Raw genomic sequence first — 21,292 nt, forward strand, 5'->3', positions numbered from 1 at the left:
AAGGACTATAACTTGCTCAAATATTGTACAGCCTATCAGAAGGTGCTGTTATGACCATTGCAGTATGTTATGTTCAGCTGACCCATACTGTACCTTGCTCAGGAGCTGGTTTTATTTTGTGGAGACACTAGAAAAGAATGATAAATCATTTTTTAATTTATATTGGCGAAGTATGTCCACTCTAAAGAAATGGTAAAATCATCTTTAACTTTCTTTTGGGGAAAGACAATTTCTACTCTGTTTTTTTTTTTTTTGCCCCACAGGACCAGCCCAGTAGCTCCTCTACCTGCAGAGTCTGCCTGTTTATTCTAGGGGTAAGACTCGGGCATCCCTGGGCTGGGAAGGAGCCCTATGACCCATTCATCCCCCACCTCCCAGGTATCCCAGTCAGCAATTCAGTCCCCAGCAAGAGTCAGGTGGCAGAAAGCAGCCAGCCTGCTTGCCCCATCAAGCCCCTTATGTTCTGACAAGGGAGCTACCCCCTGCAGTAGCTCATACAGCTCCTCTGTATGTTGCCAGCTACAGGAAATGTGCCTCCACATTAACTATTTGCATATTTAAAATGCCACACATGCTTGGAAGCCCATACTCCATGAGTGCAACACCTAGTGCTGCCAGTAGATGTCACCAAAGTAGTGAACCAAGCCACTTTCTTCTCCCAGGATGAGCAAGCCAGTAGCAGTCGCTCACTCCTATCCTCCCTGACCATCTCCATCAGATACACAAGCCACTAAATGAATTCTGCTCACCAGCCCATGGTCAGGGCTGGTAGTTTTGGCAATCATACTAGAGCATTGAAGCAGTTTGTGCATCCAGTAACAAGAAAGAAAGCACTGCAGGCTCATAATGCTGCTGGCACAATTCTGTAAAGTCAGGGAAAAAGGATCTACCAGTTTATAAGAGGGCAAAAGATAGGAAATGGCAGATTTAATACATTGAATGCAAATTATACCATTGCTGTATAAGATAGTTTGTAATTAAATAAAACTTTATATGTGCCAGATAATTGAATATGGGCAGGCAAAAATATATACGAAAAATAAAACCAGTTGCATTCCAAATTATGAGACTACGAGTCTAAAATGTCTTGAAAAGCAGACTGTTCGGTATTTTGAGAAATTAAATAATCTGCATCAAATGAAGAAATCAATCTTTGTAGCTATGATAGATATTTTTTTTAATAAATGACCTGAAGGATTCACCTCCACCACATATTAGTGGAGTTTATTTGATTATGTGATAAGCATATTTTTGTGATGTCTAAATCTCTTTAAAATGGGAACATTTCTGGTGGTTGAAAATGGAGCATTTTTTTCTACTAAGAATTATGCTAATGTTATTTCCAAACATCTAAAATCTCAAAGGAACAAGGTGTCCATCTGCCAGGAAAAGTTATTCAAGCTCTGTGCCAGGAAGTCCAGAGATCAGGGTTTCTGTAACAAACTTCAGTTTTATGAGTAATCAGGTGTTTTGAGTCATTATTAGAGTTAACATATTTCTGAAGTATATTTCCAAAAATGTTACTGTTTATTTGAATTTTCAATTTGCATTTAAATTATTTTTTTTCAGAATATTCTTTTTTGTTTGTTTTAATTTCCATTCCAGGTGATGTGAAATGTGACCATTAATAGAAAGACTAATCAAAAAAAAATCTTCTTCATGATGCATTTTAAAAGAAGTAACAAAAATGTTTGAATCTTCTGTTTTATAAAACAGAAACAATAGATCCATCCTTCATCTAAACTTATGTTCCCTAGGGTAAAAATAACTTTTTTTCTTCAGCATAAATAATATTATAGGCATGAACGAAACCTGCATTCAAGAGAACTGTAAGATACACATTGTAAAAAATAGTATACGTATCTTATACATTCTTATTCCTGTCTTAATTTCTTAAGTATTATTTTTGATGCCCTTGCATATCTAGTGTAATGGTTTTAGCAAACATACCAGTTGTTAAAACAATATCATAAATATATTTTAATATGTGCATGTGTTAATACAGTTGCTTATCTGTTGCATTTAGCATATTATGTACTATTCCTTCAAAACTGTTGCTAGCGTGATTATTAACTTTGAAAGAGAAGGAATGTGCATTTACTTATTAAATGGGTGGGGCAGCGAGTGGAGCAATGGGAGGGGCTTTGGCCAGATTTTTGCCTCTTGCAAAGGTGGCAATCGTACAAAAGCCATATGTATTTCTTGACTTTTGCATATATATTTTTCTATTTCTAGCATCACGTGATGTCTGTCTACTTTCATGTTGAATAATCATTGCAGATACACCAAATACATGACCTGACATCCATAAAATTTCAGTTAGAGCTTTTGAGATTTAATATGAATGGCATGCTATGCAGATTCCTTGCAGATAGGCGTTAGCATTTAAAGCTGTAAATACCCTATACGTTGCTGTAATTCAGCTATGAGTACAGTAAAAATTATATCTGCAGAAACATCCTAGTTTCATTTTGTCAAGCATATCTTGTACTGGCAATCTCATTAAAGCTTCAGGAAAAAAACAGTACCACCATGATCATGTCTTGGCAATGCAGATGTGGAATAAACTCTTAATCCTTTAACTGCTTAAATCCCTTAGTAGTGCAGGCTGTCACTTAGAGACATTTTTAATTTAATTTATTTGTCATTCAGATAAATTAAATTATTTACTATGGTTTTTAACCATTACTTAGACTACAACTGAAGGGTATGTATAATATATATGGTCAGCTTAGAGCTACCAAGCCAAAAGCATGTCTTTAGGTAGTGGCAAAAAAACTAGTGTACTTTGGGAAAAGCCATGTCAGTGTGAGAAGAGCATGCAAATGCCTCATGCACAATAACGGGATGCAGGAATTGTATCCTGGAACACAGGCTTGTAAAGCAGAAATCATAACTACTGAAGAGCTCTGTGTCAGGGTACACACAAATGTACACACATAGGCAACATTTAGAGTAGCTATTTAAATTTAGTGTCATATCTTTGGAATGGGAAGAAATTGTATCATCCAGACATAGAGGAGAAAGCATACCTCTCACTCTCTTAGAGCCAGAAATCTGGATAAAGCCATAGATAAAAGTGGAACAAAGACCTAAGGGACACATTTTAAATATTTCTCTCACAAACTTAGAAAGTTGATAAACTAACAGGTTTTGCATTAGTATAAATTTTCTGAAGGGTATGAAGTCTGAAACTCAAATGTCTGTCATTATTTTGTAACTTCAATCTTTAATGATTTGCCACTAATTTGCCAGAACCCATACTTTTATGAAAAATGGACCAAAAATACAATGCAAAAAAATCTGGACATTCTCCGAAAATCTGTACAGTTGAGAAATATGGGAACATCACTTGCACATGCAGTGATTTTGGTCAGAATCAGTTTTTGGAAGCTAGACCCGGAATCAGTGGACTGACCAATGTGCTCCAATGTTGCCATCACGTAATCTTGTATAACAGGAGTAGATTCATAAATAACAGCAAGTCTTATGCTCATATAGCACTTCAACATCATTGACATGGATAAAAAATTCTGAATTTACATGAACAAATTTGAAGTGTACCAGAACATCTTTTGTAAGTCCATTACTGATGGGTGAATAGGTGGTAAAGCACAAGCAATAATGCTGACAGGCTTGCCCTGGCTGTTATTTTAACATACTAGCTGTTGTTACCTCACAGTGCCTTGTTCTTTGTCTTTGCTACCAAGTAGGATGCCTTCTTTAAGACGTCTACAGTTCCCCATGTATCTGTCCAGCTTTTTTCCTAAGTGATCCCAGAGACATGTAGGTAGGTGTGTTGGAAGCCTTTCGAAGTGTGTGTGTGTGTGTGTGTGTGTGTGTGTGTGTGTGTGTGTGTGTGTGTGTGTGTGTGTGTGTGTGTGTGTGTGTTGTGTGTGTTTGTGTCTCCATTATGATAGACTGGCATCCTGTTCAGAATTACTTCTCTGCCTTATCCACATTGGTGGCAGGACTTTTCTCCTGGTTCTCCATCATCTACAACAGGATTAAGAGGGTGTCATGAAAGGAATGGATGAATGAGCAGATGCATGTACCGAATCATGCACATTGTATTTGCAATAGTGCGAATAGTAAACATGTACAAATGACTTTCTATCGATTCACTGCTTCTTATTAAAAAAAATAAAGATGCATTAACCCAAGATATTATCAGTATCAATGGATTTTAAATGTCAGCTCAAATAAACCAGGATGCTGCAGTTCAGAACACTAGTACATTTGCAACCAGACTGTTCCCTCTGTCATTTACCCATCTTGCGAGAGAGTGTGCGTATGTGTGTGTGTGTGTAAACAGTTTGAATAAGGGTAATACCTAAATAGGAATTTCTGCCTGACTACAAAACTGACTAGAATCAGCATGTGGACAGATATACATAATATGTTACCATGTCAAAATGGTACCACTCTGGCACCGAATGCTGATGCAGTGTTTTAAGCATAGCCTGAGGTGTACCTCATATTCTCATTTGCTACTTTTCTGCCCTTTATGACTAGCTTAGTTTCTAAAACAATAGTAACATTGATTTTAGGAACCCCCGACTCATCTCACCATCCTCACCTCTTTAAAAATCATTTATTCTGTTTTGCAATATTCTTCAGTTTTTACATGTCTGCTATATAAGACTCCTAAGACACTATGCCATATTCTCAATAGATGGCATTATAAATCAGTTGCAGACTTCATTAATTCATAAAATTCCTGATAACATATTGTACAGACCAGCAAAGAGATTATTTTTTCATTCTTTTCTTTCTTTCTTTCTTTCTTTCTTTTAATGCCAGCATTTTTAAACAAAAAAAAATGTTTTTGATTTTCGTCAGTTCAAATCTGTTGATTGGAGAAACAGAAGAAGAGATCAGTAGTGTTCCAGATCTGATAACTATTATCAAATCACAACTAATGGGATTCAAGGTCCTTGTGAAACATGCAGCCTGTATATAAATGTTCTTTCTCTTCTGAAACAATCATCCTGTTACATCACAATGCAGCAAGCATTTATGTAGCTAATCCCTGTGCCATAGGCAGGGGAGTGCTGCATTAATTTATGTGCTAGCATTCCATCAGAACTGTACTGACAGTGCTTCAAGGGTTCTTTTGAATTCAGTCATAATTGCTGTGGAGAGTTTGGCACACTACAAGTAGTGACAATATAAAGCTCGTCAAACTTTGCCATGTCAGCACATTGCATCTCTAGCCTGCTGTGGGCTTCATTCATTGGTGCCAGAAATACGTTTTTTCTTATCCACAAGCTCAGTTTCAAAGCCTTAAAGAGCCTGGATGTTCTAATCAGTGCCAGCAAAGCAGGTCTTATGTTAAGCACACTTGTAGACCTATTACCGATAACCTAAAGCCAAAGCAGTAGTGTGTTGTTTAAATGGCTTTCTATTTTTAGCCTTCACATTAAACAGATATACGGGAATAGATCAGTCTGACACTTATCACAACACACAGTTTCTTGCTTGCAGCTTAATATGCAGGTGTTTCTTCGTTTACAAGGCCTTAAAAAGCATTGATTAGGAAACTGTGTGCTTTAAAATGAAAATTAAAAAAAAAACGCAGTCTTAAAATGTCAACATGTGCACTGATGAAGCTGTGCATTCTGCATGCATGTTGGAGTTCACAAAAATAATTTGCAGTAGTGTTGTAGCATCCTTACCTGTTTATAGAAGTTTACACAAAGGATAGAAAGTCTCAGGGTGCTCATCTTATGCAGTGTCACTACTCCTAAAAGAACTGTTTGCTGGATCTTGTTTTTACCATAACTACAAAGTGATATATTCAGTTAATGGTGGTGAACTCCATCAAAGCAACTAACCATTTATGTTAAAGACCCCATGACAACCATAGAGTAGCATAAGTGCGCTGTGTAAACTTTGTGCCCTCAACTCCAGAAACACTGTTCCATTAATAAAACCAATGAGGACTGCTGATCTGTGTTACAAAGAGAGGAAACTGAATAAGTACTCAACAGGCTAGGACTTGTATTCCAAATGAAGGAGAGCTGTGTCACCAACACTACTTGTAAAGGCCATAGCAAGAGCTGATGCTGTTATGGGCCACCTTACAGAGTAGCTGCCATCTTAGGAAGGGAACATGTACATGATCTCTCTCACTTAAAGCTAAGCCAGAATGGCTGGATTGGAGCCAACCATGGCCTGGACCGCAAACTCATCCAAAGCTATCATTGGGAAGGAAGGTTCATAGGTTCATCTCTATGAACCTATGAACCTATGAACTCATCCAAAGCTACCATTGGGAAGGAAGGAATATAGATGTTCCTACAGATGGGATCATGGGAGTTGCTGAGGGAAGTTTTGGGGGAAGTATAGCAGTCCTTAGAGAGATGGACTAATGATAAAAAGATAGGAATGGGTAACCAGTATCATTTCAAGGATTGAAGAGGCATCTCCCTCATCACAAGGAGGAAGGGAGGAAAATGGCTGTGCTAGCTACCATAGTATTTGCATTTGATTTCTACTGCAGATATTAAAAGGGGTGCTGTATTTTGAGCTTGTTAATGCAGAGGTAAAATAAATGCTTTTTTTCTCAATCAAATGACACATTGTGCAGTTGGAAACATGATTTAGGCTTTCAGAGCAAAAACAAGTTAACCAAAGCCAAAATTAATCTCAGGCTAGTTCAGAATAGGGAAATAAATGTAATGCTTGCATTAAACTGGGAGGCTGATGATGTTTTTTTCTATTAATATAATTTCATTCTTTAATGATTTATTAAATACATAAAGTGTCACTTCCAAAGTAAATAAAACACTACAGACTATACACACCCCAGTAAATACTTGTTTCATGTGGTGGTGGAAAAAATGTAGTCCCCATCCCACTCAAGCAATTCTTTACCTTATATTCTTTCAGCATGAAAATTTGCACAATCCTAACCTTAAGAGATAAGTATTTTTTTCCTCGCTTTTTCCCTTTCAGTCTCTGTTTTTTTTTTTTGTTTGTTTGTTTTTTTTTTGGGGGGGGGGGTTGTTAGTAACTTTTTTATTTTGCTGTGCCCTGAATTCTTTTCTTCTCAAGAACTCTTTTTAAAAGATATATTTTATTTATTTTGATTGATTGATTTATTGATTGATTGACAGGGAATTGATTTATTGATTGATTGACAGGGTATGTTCATTGGAAAATCGTCCCTTTTTAGGGGTGAACTGGGAGAACCGTCAGGTTAAATGTGTTACTCAGAGTCGCACAGTAGGCAAATGAAGGTGGAAGGAATCAAACCATGTACCACAGGCACTGGAAGCAGCTAATTAATAACTCAGATCTTCAGTCCTTTGCAGTGTCAGACATTCTGTTGGTACCATGTGCAAGTACACATTGTGTTTCAGTAGTAGGTGCTTGTATCATTCAGAAAACACCCACTGCTTCCATGTGGACCTTCCTACCAAACCAGACTCAGTTTCTCATCTGTCTGTCTTCTTCCCTCCTGGGGGGGGGTCCTCTGACTTCCTGGGCTGACTGCATCTAGGTGTCTTTACTACACTGTGCCTGTAAGCTGGCCTGATCTGTATGATGATTTATATTCATTTTGATGCACACTATTTTTGCACTTCAAGACAACTTGCAATTACACATATTATTGAAGTCCAGTCACCTTGTCATCGTTTGTCTGAGTAATTAGTTGTAACTGTTTCTAAAGACCTTTTTCTTGCCCATAGGACCAGCTGTTACTAGCAACTATTATTTGTATGGCTGAAGATCTTGGAATCAATGGAATATCTTAATCGAGATATGTAACTGTGATGAGCCCTAGAAGAGAGCAACTCTCATCCCCTTTATGAAAAAACTCCTATTAAACTGTTTTGAATTGCCTGCTGAGATGAAACAATACTCATTCTGTACTGCTTCTTGGCTCACAGGGTCGTTTTTTTTTCCTATGGACCCCAACTGTAATACATTTTCTACAAAAAGAATTGTTACCATCCCATCATAAGCCTAATTAACAAGGAGTCATTTGACCACCTTTGTCTTGGCCCCCACACGTCTTGAACTCCGCGATAATGGTTGTTATCCTCACTACAAGTAAGCTGTTATGGTCTTTACTGAACTATGTGGGCATTATTATTTCTGAAATCTGCTCCAATAGACATGTCACTAAACTGCATTTAAGCTCACAGGTCCAGTTTTTCTGATAAGCCTCACAGTTAGAAAAAATAATTTCAAGAAGATCTGAATTTGGCATCTTCCTCTAAAATATCTGCTTAAAAGTTGAAGTACATGTGAGATCCACAGCCTATCCTTACATATTTAGACTTCCCTGTATATTTGAATTATCAGGTAATTCTTAAGAAATGAAATTACTTTCTTTATGCAGCTGTAATATGTCCAGGAAACTTGTTTAGCTAGTTCTGATGAAAACTAAACAAAACCATAATTTCTTATACATGTGACAAAACTTGCCTAAGGCTAAAGCCAACCTGCTAACAAGGCTTACAGACAACACTCAACTGATATACTCTGTAAAAAGAACAGACAGAGCAGAACTGGTGCTCTAACAAAATATAATTATCTACAATTTATCCCTTAACTAGAAGGCCCAGGACTGTGTGTCTGACTTAGTTGAATAAGTTTTCCTAAGCCATTTGACCACCTTAGTCTTGGCCCCCACACGTCTTGAACTCATCCAGTTTATGGTTATAATTATAGTGACTCTTGAGCACTGTCCCTAGAGCCAAAGCCTCAGAAGTCATAATGACTGAGAAAAAAGGTTTGAAATGTCTTTCAAGAAATTCCATGCATTAATAGTTTCATGAGTGCAAAGCTGAGATACCCAAATCCCCCCTGCAAGCCTACCTTGTTACACTTAAGGTCCATAGCCACATCCCGACATCAACATAATCAGCAATTATACAGTTTGACCAAGAATGCAGTATCAATCACTTATATGATACAGTTATTTGAAACGAACAAAAAGGTTCTCTCTTTTTGGAAGCTATTTTATATACATAAAAAACTTGTATTTATTCACTTGTAAATAATATTTTGTTTGCAGCTCTGTTGTTCACTCTCCCTGAAAGTTAATGGGTTACCACTGCAGGCATAGCTCTCAATTCTCCAGATTTTCGCAAAATGTCCAGATTTCTGACTCACATTTTTGGTCTGTTACAAATAAAATGTGTGGTTTTCTGGCAAATCACTGAGGATTGAGGTGTCCAGTCAAGTCAGCCAGACTGCAAGGAGGAAGCGGGTCCAGTCCTTTGAGGTAAGATGAGCTATACACATCAGGCTGGCTTTTAGTTTATTTGACTGAGCTCTTCAATTATTTTAGGCATCTTTGCCGTGGATAACTATATGTCATTTTTTTCTTGGTTCTTATTGTAGATGGTACAAATCAAAACACTTTTGGATGCCTGAGCAATTCTAAAAGTGAGAGTCTTATTTAAATGTCACAAATGATACAGTTAAGGTGACAAATTATGTGTAACCAGGTTCACTAAGCTACCACAGGGACATGTTTCTGTTTTTGGATATGCCTGTAACTGTATATTTTTGTGTGATACATCCTTTTTGGAAAAGATTCTTTACAAGTTTTAGGTTTCTTTTGGAAAGTGAAGAAGAAAATCAATGAGTTTAGTTTTCTTCTAGGGCGAAAGTTTAAATTAAATGACCTGCATAGGAAAAGTCTAAGCTGCATTTTAAAAAGCATGTGTCTGTATGTGTGTGTGTGTGTGTGTGTGTGTGTGTGTGTGTGTGTGTGTGTGTGTGTGTGTGTGTGTGTGATTGAGTCTGCATGGATCTATTATTTTAGATATGTCGTAGTAACTTAAACTGAATCAAACTAAAGCAGTGATTACAAATCCGTTTCTAGTGCATCAGAAGCTGACGACATTTTAGAGGAAGTTACAGGAATGAATAACATTAGAGAATCATGCCATTTCAATATTCCTGATAAAACTGGTGTGGCTCTGCAAATTCTGTTCATGTAGAGATGGGAAGCAAACACAATAGTTTTCTCAATAATGATTAAGCCATAAATCTTGTGTTTTTGAATTTTAACTACTATGAACTTTTAGTGGCTATTGCTAAAGCAAGCACAGACAGACGGAAGTCTTTCAGTAAATTGCTTCAGAGAAAGTTCCAGCAAAATGCGTTTGCTTTATCCCATTTTAGTGACTGTGTAGTCAGCAGAAGTAAAGCAAACCCTGGTGCAGTCTCCTCACTGACTAAAATAAGGCCGTTAATCAAGATTCTGTCATTGAGCTCCACGATACCCTTATCATCTGCGTTCATGAATGCATACTGACAAAACACAGATATACTGGTGAATTCAACAAAACAAACCTTGAGTGGAATAACAACAGGGCACAAAAAATCAGGGTGGTGGTCTCTCTGTCTAACCCAGTACCAGTGGTTTCCCTCAGGGCTCTGAGCTGGTCTCACTTTAATTTCTGTGCTATTCTACTCATGAATTAAAAGTGGGAATGGGCTATGCATACTCAGATAGGGTGATGACTGAAATCTTGATAATTACTTTAGTAAAGGAGGGCAACATTAAAAAATAAACTCCTTGTGCAATTAATTGGTAAGTGCCTTACCTTTAATAGTAGTAGCTGTAGCATTATGAGGCTTGACAAAAAGGACATAAGTTATGATTTCAGAATAAATGTTCATATAATAATAAAGAACACTAACATTAAACATCTAGAAGAAGTAGAAGAAACAGTTTAAACTTTCACCAGTATGTATCTACCAACATTATAACACCAGTATGTATCTACCAACATTATAAAAGCAGAGTCTACAGACTCATCTTATTCTAAAGGCATGCCTCACTTCAGGGAGATCAGGAAAACCACTCTGTCCCCTGACTGATCATATCCATTTTTAAAGGCAATGCTGCATTATGTAGCCTTTAAGCAAGCCATGTGAAATAATTTGAAAACAGTACAATGGTTCCCTCCTTGAAGAATCACAGGGTTAGCAAACCAGAACTATTCAGATAGGCTTCAGGAACCGTCATTAAATTCCATTTTATATTGATTACTTAAATATGACCTCTACATTGTTTATAACTTGATGTGAAATCTAATTTATTTTGAAAGTCTTTGCCTGGATTGCGCTGCTGGAGGGGGTGGGGGCAGCTAGAATTTGATCATGGATCCTAATATTAAAATTGATATGAATAATATAAAGATATAACAGATGTATTGCACAATATCGTGCAAGATTATGGAATAAGCTTCCCCTTAGTATTACACAGTACCTTCAAGTATTATGGAATAAGGTTCCTAATAATATCAGGAGAACCCATATGTTTTGATATTTAACAGGAAGTTACAAATATCAAGAGGAGATCAGGGCAGTCAAGGTTCCTGAAGGCAATAATTACTACAATTGATGAATTAATCTATGAAATTGAATCTGTTAACTTACATACCACTATATCTTCATGCCTCTTGGCCTAGATAATGACTGAAAAAAGTTATTAATTTAGATGTACTCACCTTTGCATTTACTACATTGAAAATAAAATAACTCCTTGTAACTGTTATTATACTTGGGCACATGTTCACCAACTATTATGAAGACGTATGATGGCTGCATGATTTAGCAGAAGTACACAAGAATTCAGATTCTTAGGATGGGTGATAAACAACAAGCCAGTCTGAAAAGACACACTATAAGGAATAACACTTAGGGCTTGTTGTGCAGTCCTACAATTAGTGTACTCTTAATATTTCCAGAAAGCTACTAACAACCTTCAGAGAAGAGATTCAGAGGTGATTTATGGTTATATACAATGACCAAGAGGTCATTAATCACATGAGATTATCTACAAAGCATCATCAGTGATTTACAGTAGTCTGTTGAAGATAAATGAACCACACGTGAAATGTAGATAATCAGTATCCTGCATTAGATATCTTATAGAGTCATACTTATTTGATCAACTGTATATTACTGTGCAGCTTCCCAATGGGGTGACACTGGCCAATCAGTTTTATAAACTAACTTGACAACTACAGTGTGAAATGGAGCTTGCAGTAGTGGACTGAAGAAATACTTCCCCAATTACAGCCCAGGCAACCCAAGTTTAAATATCTACTGCATTCTTGTTGATGGAAGCATGGAGGATAGGCATGCCCATCCTGAGGTTGAGGGATGGTTGTTCTTGGCTGACTTAAACTGCAACTACAATGACAGGGCCTCACTGGAGAGTGGAAACTCATCATGCAGTGGGAAGTTGGGTTGGCTGGTGTGGACGTGGCTACTCAAGCCAGTCATGGCAGACCCTGTTGTATGTTTCTGCATGTGTATGCGTGTGTGCGAGATCACATGCATAGACTGAGGGGAATTAGGCAGCCCTCATGGTGATGGAGAGTGATCATGTCACCACCAGTGGGAAGGGCTTAGGTCCATAAATGAAAAATGCTCTCATTGCTGAGAAGACAAAAAAGCACAAAGTAACCTCATGGTTGATTGAATGATGGTCCCTTAAAAGCTTGATGGTCAGTAGGCATAGATGTCAAAATGATGCAAAAAAAATACTGTTTAGCAATTACACTGCAGTAGCTAATTGCAGTGTACTAAACTGCATTTTCCAGCATGTAGTGCATTAAACTTGCAAAATGATGTACCATTTTTGGTAGTGATATTTGGCATGCCCCCAAAATTACAATTATGAAAGTGTGTAAGCATCAGTACATTATGTATTGAAAGTTGTAGAAATAGTTATTTTTGATTGTTAGACAATTGATCTGTTCTGCAAAAATAAAAAAAATGTATGTTTCAGCTGCGAAAGAGTCACATGCTCCTGAGCTGATTAAATGTTGACCTACTAAAAGTATTTTTCCTTCAGAGTACAGTACAAGATAATTTCATTAATATAGAAACTCATTGTAAGTTAATCTTTGGTATATAGTAGCTAATGACATTTAAAGTGTATACCATTAAAATTAGGCATTCTCTAATGCAATAAATGCTATTGCATTTTAAAACAAGTGTGCTTAGCTGTAGATATGCTTAGTGTATACATTGAAACTGTATTGCATTTTTTCTTATATGTGCTTTGATTTTCATGAGGCTTTAATGACTTTTAGTAGGGATTTGTTTTCTCTTTATCATTACAACTGAACTGCATTAAAGACCATCAGGACAGGTTTTAATGCAGTCTATATTACTTCCAGGTGCAAGGCCCAAGACACAACAGAGGAGCAGTATGGACAGCTTGGACATCTGGAAGTATTCCTCAGAAAAGGTAGGAGACTGTTAAATAGTTAATCATTTTATCTGGGAACTGTAAATCATTGCTGGTGCATGTAAATGTCTGTGTTTGTGTGATTTGAAGCACATATGAGTATTAAATGAGATGTACCATGACTGTCAAAGTATGTAACCACACTGTGTAGTTAATGTCAATCAATGGTTACAATTTCTTATTTGGTTGTGGTGGTGGTGTCTGTGTGTGTGTCTGTGTGTGTGTGATGAGTATTAAATGAGACCCCACCAGGACTGTCAAAGCATGCAAATACACCATGTGGTTAATGTCAATCGATGGTTACAATCTTTTATTTATTGGTGCTGTGTGCGTGCATGTTTGTTATGAGTATTAAATGAGACCCCACCAGAACTGTCAAAGCATGCAACCACACTGTGTAGTTAATGTCAATCAATGGTTACAAGCTCTTATTTATTGGTGGTGGTGTGTTTTAATGTAAACAACTATGACAAATTGTTTATATATATACTGAAAGAAAAGGTGTTAAATACAGTAAAACTTTACTATGACTTGACTTGTTTTTACTAGAAAGTACCACTCCTGCCAAACTTAGGGTTTATATTAGAACATGGAAGTTTCAAAACTTTGAATGTTCTAATATTGAACCCTATTCAGCGAAAGCTGAAAATATCAAAGCAACAGAAAAACAATTTTTTTCTTAGGGAAAGAATTTGGTTGTCCGTTTCTGTTGCTTTGGTATTTTCAGCGCTGTGGTGGAAAGTTACGGGTCGGGTTCAGGTAAGTGTGCGATTGAGTGCGGGTTAGGGTAGTTAGGGTTAGGGTGTGGGTTAGGTAAGTGTGCGATTGTGTGGACTTGAGGGTTAGGACAGGGTAGGTGAGTTAGGGTTAGGGTGCGGATGAGGTGAGTGTGCGATAGTGACGGACCTTAGGGTTAGGGTTTGGGTTAAGGTAAGTGGATAGTTAGTGGTGTGTGTATAGTTTAGTGTAGGGTTAGGTGTAAGATTTTAGGTGTATGTGTGTGGATTGCTGTTTGTTTGGTGTGCTTGTGTTGTGTGTATAAGTTTTGGAACAGCAAATTTTTTCCCTAGGAAAAAATTCACTGTTCTGTATGTTCGATGTTTTCAGCTTTCGCTGAATTAGGGTTCAATATTAGAACATTCGAAGTTTTGAAACTTCGATGTTCTAATATAGACCCCCAAACTTAGCCATCCTTGATCTAATAATAATTTTTATGTCTTGAGTCATTGTATTTTGTCGACATCTTTTCTTACTATACTCAGAGAAGCTGGTGCAAGTTAATGGTGACTGGAAAGAGAGTGTTCCATTGTGGTGACTGGCTTCTTGAGAGGTGGGTTATCGACAGATGTTTTATTGTAGTCCTTTGCCCTTTTCTGGTATTATTAGTGCCTTCACAGCATCCTCATAGCAGTAATAAGGTGCAATCTGCCATAGCATAAACTGTTAATGACTTCATAATTCAAAGGAGAACATATAAGGGTGTACAGTTGTAATTGGCAAGAATGAAAATGTTGGACATTGTACCAGAAACTCTACACCCAACATCAGATCTTTACACCTAAATATGTCACTGGGAAAACAACTGCAGTGATTGCTGGGAAAAGCCTACTGGACAGACTAATGCCCTAGCTGGGGCCAGTGGTTGTAGTATAACTGAATAGCAGAGTAGAGTGTACCCATCTAGAAAATCCATGTAAAGGTAGATCTGATGTTGTCCATTTTTATCTCAACTAATGGGATCAGATCTGACCCTTGGATCCACCTCAACCATTTTACTAGCTCATGGCCACCACTGAACACTCAAGCTCCTTCTCTACCCACAATGCACCAACCCTAACATCCCTCAGATCTCGTTTACCACTTTAGCATTTCAACATGACTGTCTTCAGCCCTCGGGTTTGCAGTGAGAGATAAGTCAATTTTTCATATTTCCTCTCTAAAAGCCTTTGCAAATAACTATTTCTTTAACCTTTGCTTTTCATTTTAAAGTGTTTCTTCCATTATCTTTCTTATATTTTGAGTGTAAAACTTTTCTACTATCATGGTAGGCCTATCTCCTTCCCTTTTACCCTTATTTACACATAGTATAAACTCTGTCATTACCGTTGTTGGTATTCTCTTTCTATTCTACAAGTCTTTTTCTTGTAGTTCTTAAATACCATTTGGAGACATTCTTGAAATCCTAAAGCAAATGGGTGGCGCATGGAAGGAACTTGATACAATTGAGCCAATCCCCAAGAGACCAGATCAGATTCTGGCTCCCCTAGTAGGCCAGGAATATTGAATTAAAGGGGTTCCAGTAGATACCATGGTTGTGGTGGAGGCTACAAAAAGGAATTCGGTGAGCAGAGTTCCACTGTCCATCCTCCTAATAGAGAGCCAAGGGTGATACATTTGGGAAGCAGGAAGGTGAAATATGGTTGAGACATCTTAAGGGATGATAAATGGCTTGAATATATTTATAATATAAAAATAAAATTTTCATATATTAAGGGAAGAAATGTAAAAGATTTCTTGGTGCATGGAGCATTTATGTTACCTAATAACGCCAGATATAAGGAAATAAGCCAACAGAGAACTTTTCCCTGTGGGAAATATAGAATATGTTCATTCATAAGAAACAATTTTTGATATATAAATGGTAGGAAATATCAAGCAACAGGTACTTATAACTGTGCAAGTGAAGGAATAGTATATAGCTTGAGATGTCCATGCAATCAGTATTACATTGGAGAAAGTAAGAGAAGTTTAGCAACAAGGTTACAAGAGCATATACGTGACATCAAAAAAGGCAGTGAATACAGTCCAATTGCCTTGCACCTTTTAGAAAAACATGGAGGGGACCCTGGGGGATTACAGGCAGCAGTGTTGGAACAGGTTTGAAAGGATGATTTAAAAATGATAGATATAAAAAAAATTGAGAAGGAAGAAATCTGTGTTTATTTTGAAATGTAATACTTTGAGCCCTACAGGACTTAATCAAGAATGTAATTGGAAATGTTTCCTGTAGTGATGCACCTATAAAGAATTTTGAAAATGTTCACTGATGTGATAATTAATGTCGTATTTAAAGGGTGAGATTTTACAAGTGAGTCATATTATTTAAAAGGCTTGTAAAAGCCAAGGCGCTAGAGCAGTTTCGTGTGTGTGATTTGCATTTGCAGTTTATTAAATCGCTTTTTTGGAGTTTCACTGGCTTTTTCTTTCATGTGGTGGAAAGATTTGGGAAGCACTTAGATCACTGAACTATTTAGCACATTTTACAAGGCAACAAAGAGATTTGATTAAAGAATTATCCAAAACTCTTTATGGAACTGGAACTGTTGAGGCTCAATCTTCATTAGTCTGTCAGTTGGCTACTATACAAGCTATAGCCAATTTGTCTATGAGTCTTATCTCGCAAGCTGCAGAAGGCGCCTCAAGGCCAGCGGGTTCAGGCATTTCCATCAGGAGGCATGCCTGGATGCACCTGTGTGACTTTGCAGAGCCCTTCAAGTCATCGTTCGTCAGTGTTCCTATCGACGGCACTTTCTGGTTGGGCCCCATGGTAAAGGACACACTCTACAGGTGTGAGAAAGATGGAAAGACCCTCTGTGCTGTGGGCATGCATTTTGTGACCCCTCAAAGGACCTTTTCTAGGAATCAAAGGGAAGGTTGAAACATGTGGTTCAGAAAATCTCAGGGTCTTTTCCAGGACACACGTGGAGTTAGTTTTCCTAGAGACTGGGGGAATCGATAATGGAATATGACACCCCCATGGCAGAAGAGACCTGCAAAACCAGTGGTCTAGAGATTTCTTTTCAGACAGATCCTTTCAGCACTGCTGAATGGAGGCCTGATTGCCTACCTTTGGAAGCAGTCAGGGGTCGCTTATCTCTTTTCCCAGAAAGCCTGGCTATGTATAACAAAAGACAGTTGAGTGCAGAGAATTATTTCTACAGGTTATATAATTCCCTTTTCCCTACCTCCGCCGTTATTAAGGAAAATTACAGATGTTTCACCCAGTCAGAGGAAAGCAGCAGCACCACTAGAAATCCAAAAGCTACTAGAAAAAAAAAAAAAAAGAGTCATCCAAGAGATCCCACCAGATCAGATAGAATCCGGAACTTACTCAAGATTCTTTTTAGTGCCAAAGAAAACAGGGGACTGGAGACCAGTTTTGGATCTCAGTGTATTGAACAAGTCCGATCGACACAGAAAGTTCCCGATGGCCATGGTTCAGTTCATTCTGCCCTTTCTGGGTAAAGATGATTGGGATGCACTCAACAGATCTTCAGGATGCTTACTATCACATAAAGATGAAAAAATGATCCAGAAGTTACTTACGCTTCTGGCTGGAAGCCAGTCATTATCAGTTCAAAGCACTGCCCTTTGGTCTTGCCTTCAGAAAGCAGCCTGGGTGAAGAGCAAAGTCATCCTCATTCCACCTTACTGGCCTCATTAGATTATGTTCCCCTTCCTTTGGCCTCATCTACTATACCCACTTTTGATTCTGGATCCAATTCCAGACCTTCTGTCCCACACAACAGGCATGCCTCACCCAGATGTCTCAAATCTCAAACTAACAGAGTGGTTTCTCTGATTCCTTTAATAGCCAAGCAACCAGTGCTTTCTTCCCCTCTTCATTCCATTCTTTTATCTTCCCATAAACCTTCTGCTAGGACACTCTACAGGAGTAAATGGAAAAAGTTTGTTTATTGGGCAGACCAGAATCAAATAGACCTATTTTTAGCTCCAATTCATTCTGTTCTAGAATTTTTAGTGAGTTTGTTTAATGAGGGTGCTAGTTCATCAGCCATTAAAGTTCAACTCGCAGCAATCTCTAACTTTTGTGTGAGATTTCAAAATTCTTCCCTGGCTTCCTCTAAACTGTGCAAAGAATTTTTGAAAGGTACTGTTCTGCTAAGACCCCTGTTTAAAGACCCCATGCCCCATGGGATTTAAATTTGATACTGCAAGCCTTAATAGACTCTCCCTTTGTACCTGCAGATAAATATGATATTAATTTTTTGACCTGGAAAACTGTCTTTTTAGTAGCAATTACATCTGCTAGAAGAATTTCAGAACTTTAAGCGTTCTCTTCTAAGCCCCCATATTTGATTTTTTTCTTAAGGATATGGTTAAGTTACATATCAGTGCTTCCTTCCTAAGGTGGTGTCAGTATCCAACATTAAACAATCCATTAACTTGCCAGTGTTTTTCCCACGATATACAACTAAAGGGGAATATATACCCCACTTATTGGATGTTCATAGACAATTACACTTCTACCTAGACAGAACAAAAGAGATTAGAAAGACGGGCCAGTTATTTATTTCCATTGCACATTATAAATTGGGTGAATCAGTTACAAAAGTAACTCTACCTAGATGACTGACAAATTGCATCTCCCTTATCTATAACAAATTGCATCTCCCTTATCTATAACAAATTGCATCTCCCTTATCTATAACAAATTGAATCTCCCTCTACCAAAACCATTAAAGGCTCATTCAACCAGATGTATGGCAACTTCTGCTGTACTCCAGGCTAGAGCTTCTGTGGATGATATACATGCAGCTGCAAGCTGGTCAAATCCTCATACTTTTATCACTCATTACAAACTAGATTTGGTCTCCAGGGGAAGAGCAGCCTTTGGCTGAGCTGTACTCGGGTATATTCTTCCTTATAGCCCTCCCAGGAATTTAGATAGCTGGGGACTCTGTCTCTTTAGAGGAAAGGATGAAAATGGACAACATAAAAGAAGTTATGTACTTACCATAACGTTCCATCTGTGTTATCCATTTTCTTTCTTCCTCAGCTCTACACCCACCATCCATCTCCATATTTCATAACTGACTACTGGAGGGATGAGCTATTTCAGGACACCTATGTATTTTGTATTGAACTCCAGTTATGGTACTTTTGTATAGGCTTCCTGTCAAGCTGCAAACAAGATCTGAGTGATGTTAGGGTGGTGCATTATCGGTAGGGAAGGAGGTCGAGAGTTTGTTGGTGACTAAGAGCTAGTAAAACAGCCAAGTCAAATCTGATGATTTAATCTGATCCCATTAGTTGAGGAAGAATGAAAATGGACAACATAGATGGAACGTTATGGTAAGTATGAAACTTATTTTTCTGTTGTGCATTCTAAAGAAGCAACAGTGTTTGATGCATCACAGAATAAATTGATTACTCAGTGATAGTGAATCTTCTCTTTAAACAGTTGTCAAAGTCAAAGAAGGTTGCCTGACATGAAAATAATTCCCAGCAACCACTAGGAGATCAGGATAGCACAAAACACAGTACTTCTAATATGACAATAAAACATAAAGGTGCAGATTAAATTATTGGATCATTCATAGGTTGGTACTAGGCTATCGACCCTAAGGCCTATACAAGCCTAGCCATAAACAATTCCCTGGATGTTTCTTCCCACAATATATACTTCCCTGGACCCCTGTCTAGCAGGGCGACTGACGTGATCCCCGGGAAAATGTGAATTTGCTATAGTGAGAATCGAACCCAGAATGACTGCTCACAAAGCGAGTTCTCTAACCACTACACTATTGCACTACTATTACAAATTCTTTGAGATGGTGTTGAAGCATTCAAGACATATTGTATTTGTTACTGTTTATGGTATTTATTAATCATATTTTGTGTTGCAATGGAAGTCATTTTTAGAGTCCTCTCTTCTTTTAATTTATTCTCATTGGTGCATACTAGGCTAACAACCATTGAGGCCTTTTTAAGCCTAGCCGTGCATCCCAAATTTCTGACAAGTTCTGTTACCCCTGGTAGTGTAAGCTGGGGATTAGGAGATGAAACATTTACAAGCAGGAGCCTGGAAAATTAAATATTTACAATCTGGCTGTGGCCATTAGAAACATAAGTGCCAAACTGGGAGAAATTTCTGGTTCCCCATCCAGCTGCCCAAGTTGCACTTTAATTAGGTTAAGGAGGAACTCTGTTTCACGTGAATGTGGAGCCTGTTCCAGAGAAGGATTAGTCTCTAGGATTGCACACCTGTCTCTACAGCAGGTCCTATTTATATCACAGACAAGGTTTAAGACCTTAGAATGGGTAATTCTGGTGCTGATTGTTTTGCAGATATGAAGCAGGTCCATCAAAGTGGGATCTGAAGATGCCTTGTATGCCAGGCATAGATCTCTCCTCAACAGCCTGTAGGAGACAGACTACAGGAATAATGCTTTTAGGCAATCTGGATAAAACATGTTATTTACTCCCTGTATTTAATGAGGCATTAGTGTGATAGATCTGATGAGTGCCAAATTCAGTGGAATAATGTTCTTCTAGGACACAAATACCATACATTTGTTTTTAAGTTGCACAATATAGAATGATTTCCTCAGTGCTGTAGACACATGATGGTTGAAGGCTAGATTACTGTATAAATGTGTCTCCAAGTCCTAGACTACTGGGTTGACTCTTAGGGGTGTTCATAGGTTCTTGGGTGTATACTAGGCTAACAACCACTAAGACCCTTAAAAGCCTAGCTTTGCAACCCAAATGTGACCCACAAATTTGATTCTATCTGATTTATAAGGACTGATATTACTGACTGCCTCTGTCCATCAGAGACATAGGAGCCAGACCAGGGCTGAATTTTCGGATTACCCATCCATTGGTCCAAGTTGCCCTTAAATAGGGATAGGGAGGAACTTTGCTTCACATGGATGGGGAGCCTGTTCCATAAAATGGGAATTCTCAGAGAAACATATCAATCTCTCCAACATGTCTTATTTATGTTGCAAGCAACATTTTCAGTATGGTCGTTATCAGTGGTGGTCAACTTCCAAGAAGGATACTAATATGCACTTCTTGACATTTTGTTTTAGTCCATGACTCTGACACCAGTTATTTGTCTGTAGTAGCCTTTCTTGGAGAACATTAGTGTTGGTGGAGGATTCTATGACTGCTCCTAATATGCACTAGTCTGCAAATCTGGTCAGCCAGACACCCTTGACTTCAAAGAAGTAGATGCCAAAACGGGGAGATACCCAGGACCAATCCCTAAGGGACTCCACTGGTGACTGACTTCTTTGTATATAT

General features: G+C 38.0%; 1 protein-coding gene across 2 annotated transcripts in view; it reads left to right on the top strand.

The window, feature by feature from the left end:
* GPSM1 (G protein signaling modulator 1) overlaps positions 1-21,292 on the top strand; it is a 2,081,362-nt gene that overhangs the window by 1,397,710 nt on the left and 662,360 nt on the right. For both annotated transcript variants that reach the window (XM_044058046.1, XM_044058047.1), the window contains exon 10: positions 13,167-13,237. In XM_044058046.1, coding sequence (XP_043913981.1) covers positions 13,167-13,237 — 71 coding nt within the window. The remainder of the gene's footprint in view (positions 1-13,166; positions 13,238-21,292) is intronic.

This window comes from Protopterus annectens, chromosome 16.part0 (genome assembly GCF_019279795.1).
Source record: "Protopterus annectens isolate FY-2018-M chromosome 16.part0, PAN1.0, whole genome shotgun sequence".
Classification (NCBI taxonomy): Eukaryota; Metazoa; Chordata; order Ceratodontiformes; family Protopteridae; genus Protopterus; species Protopterus annectens.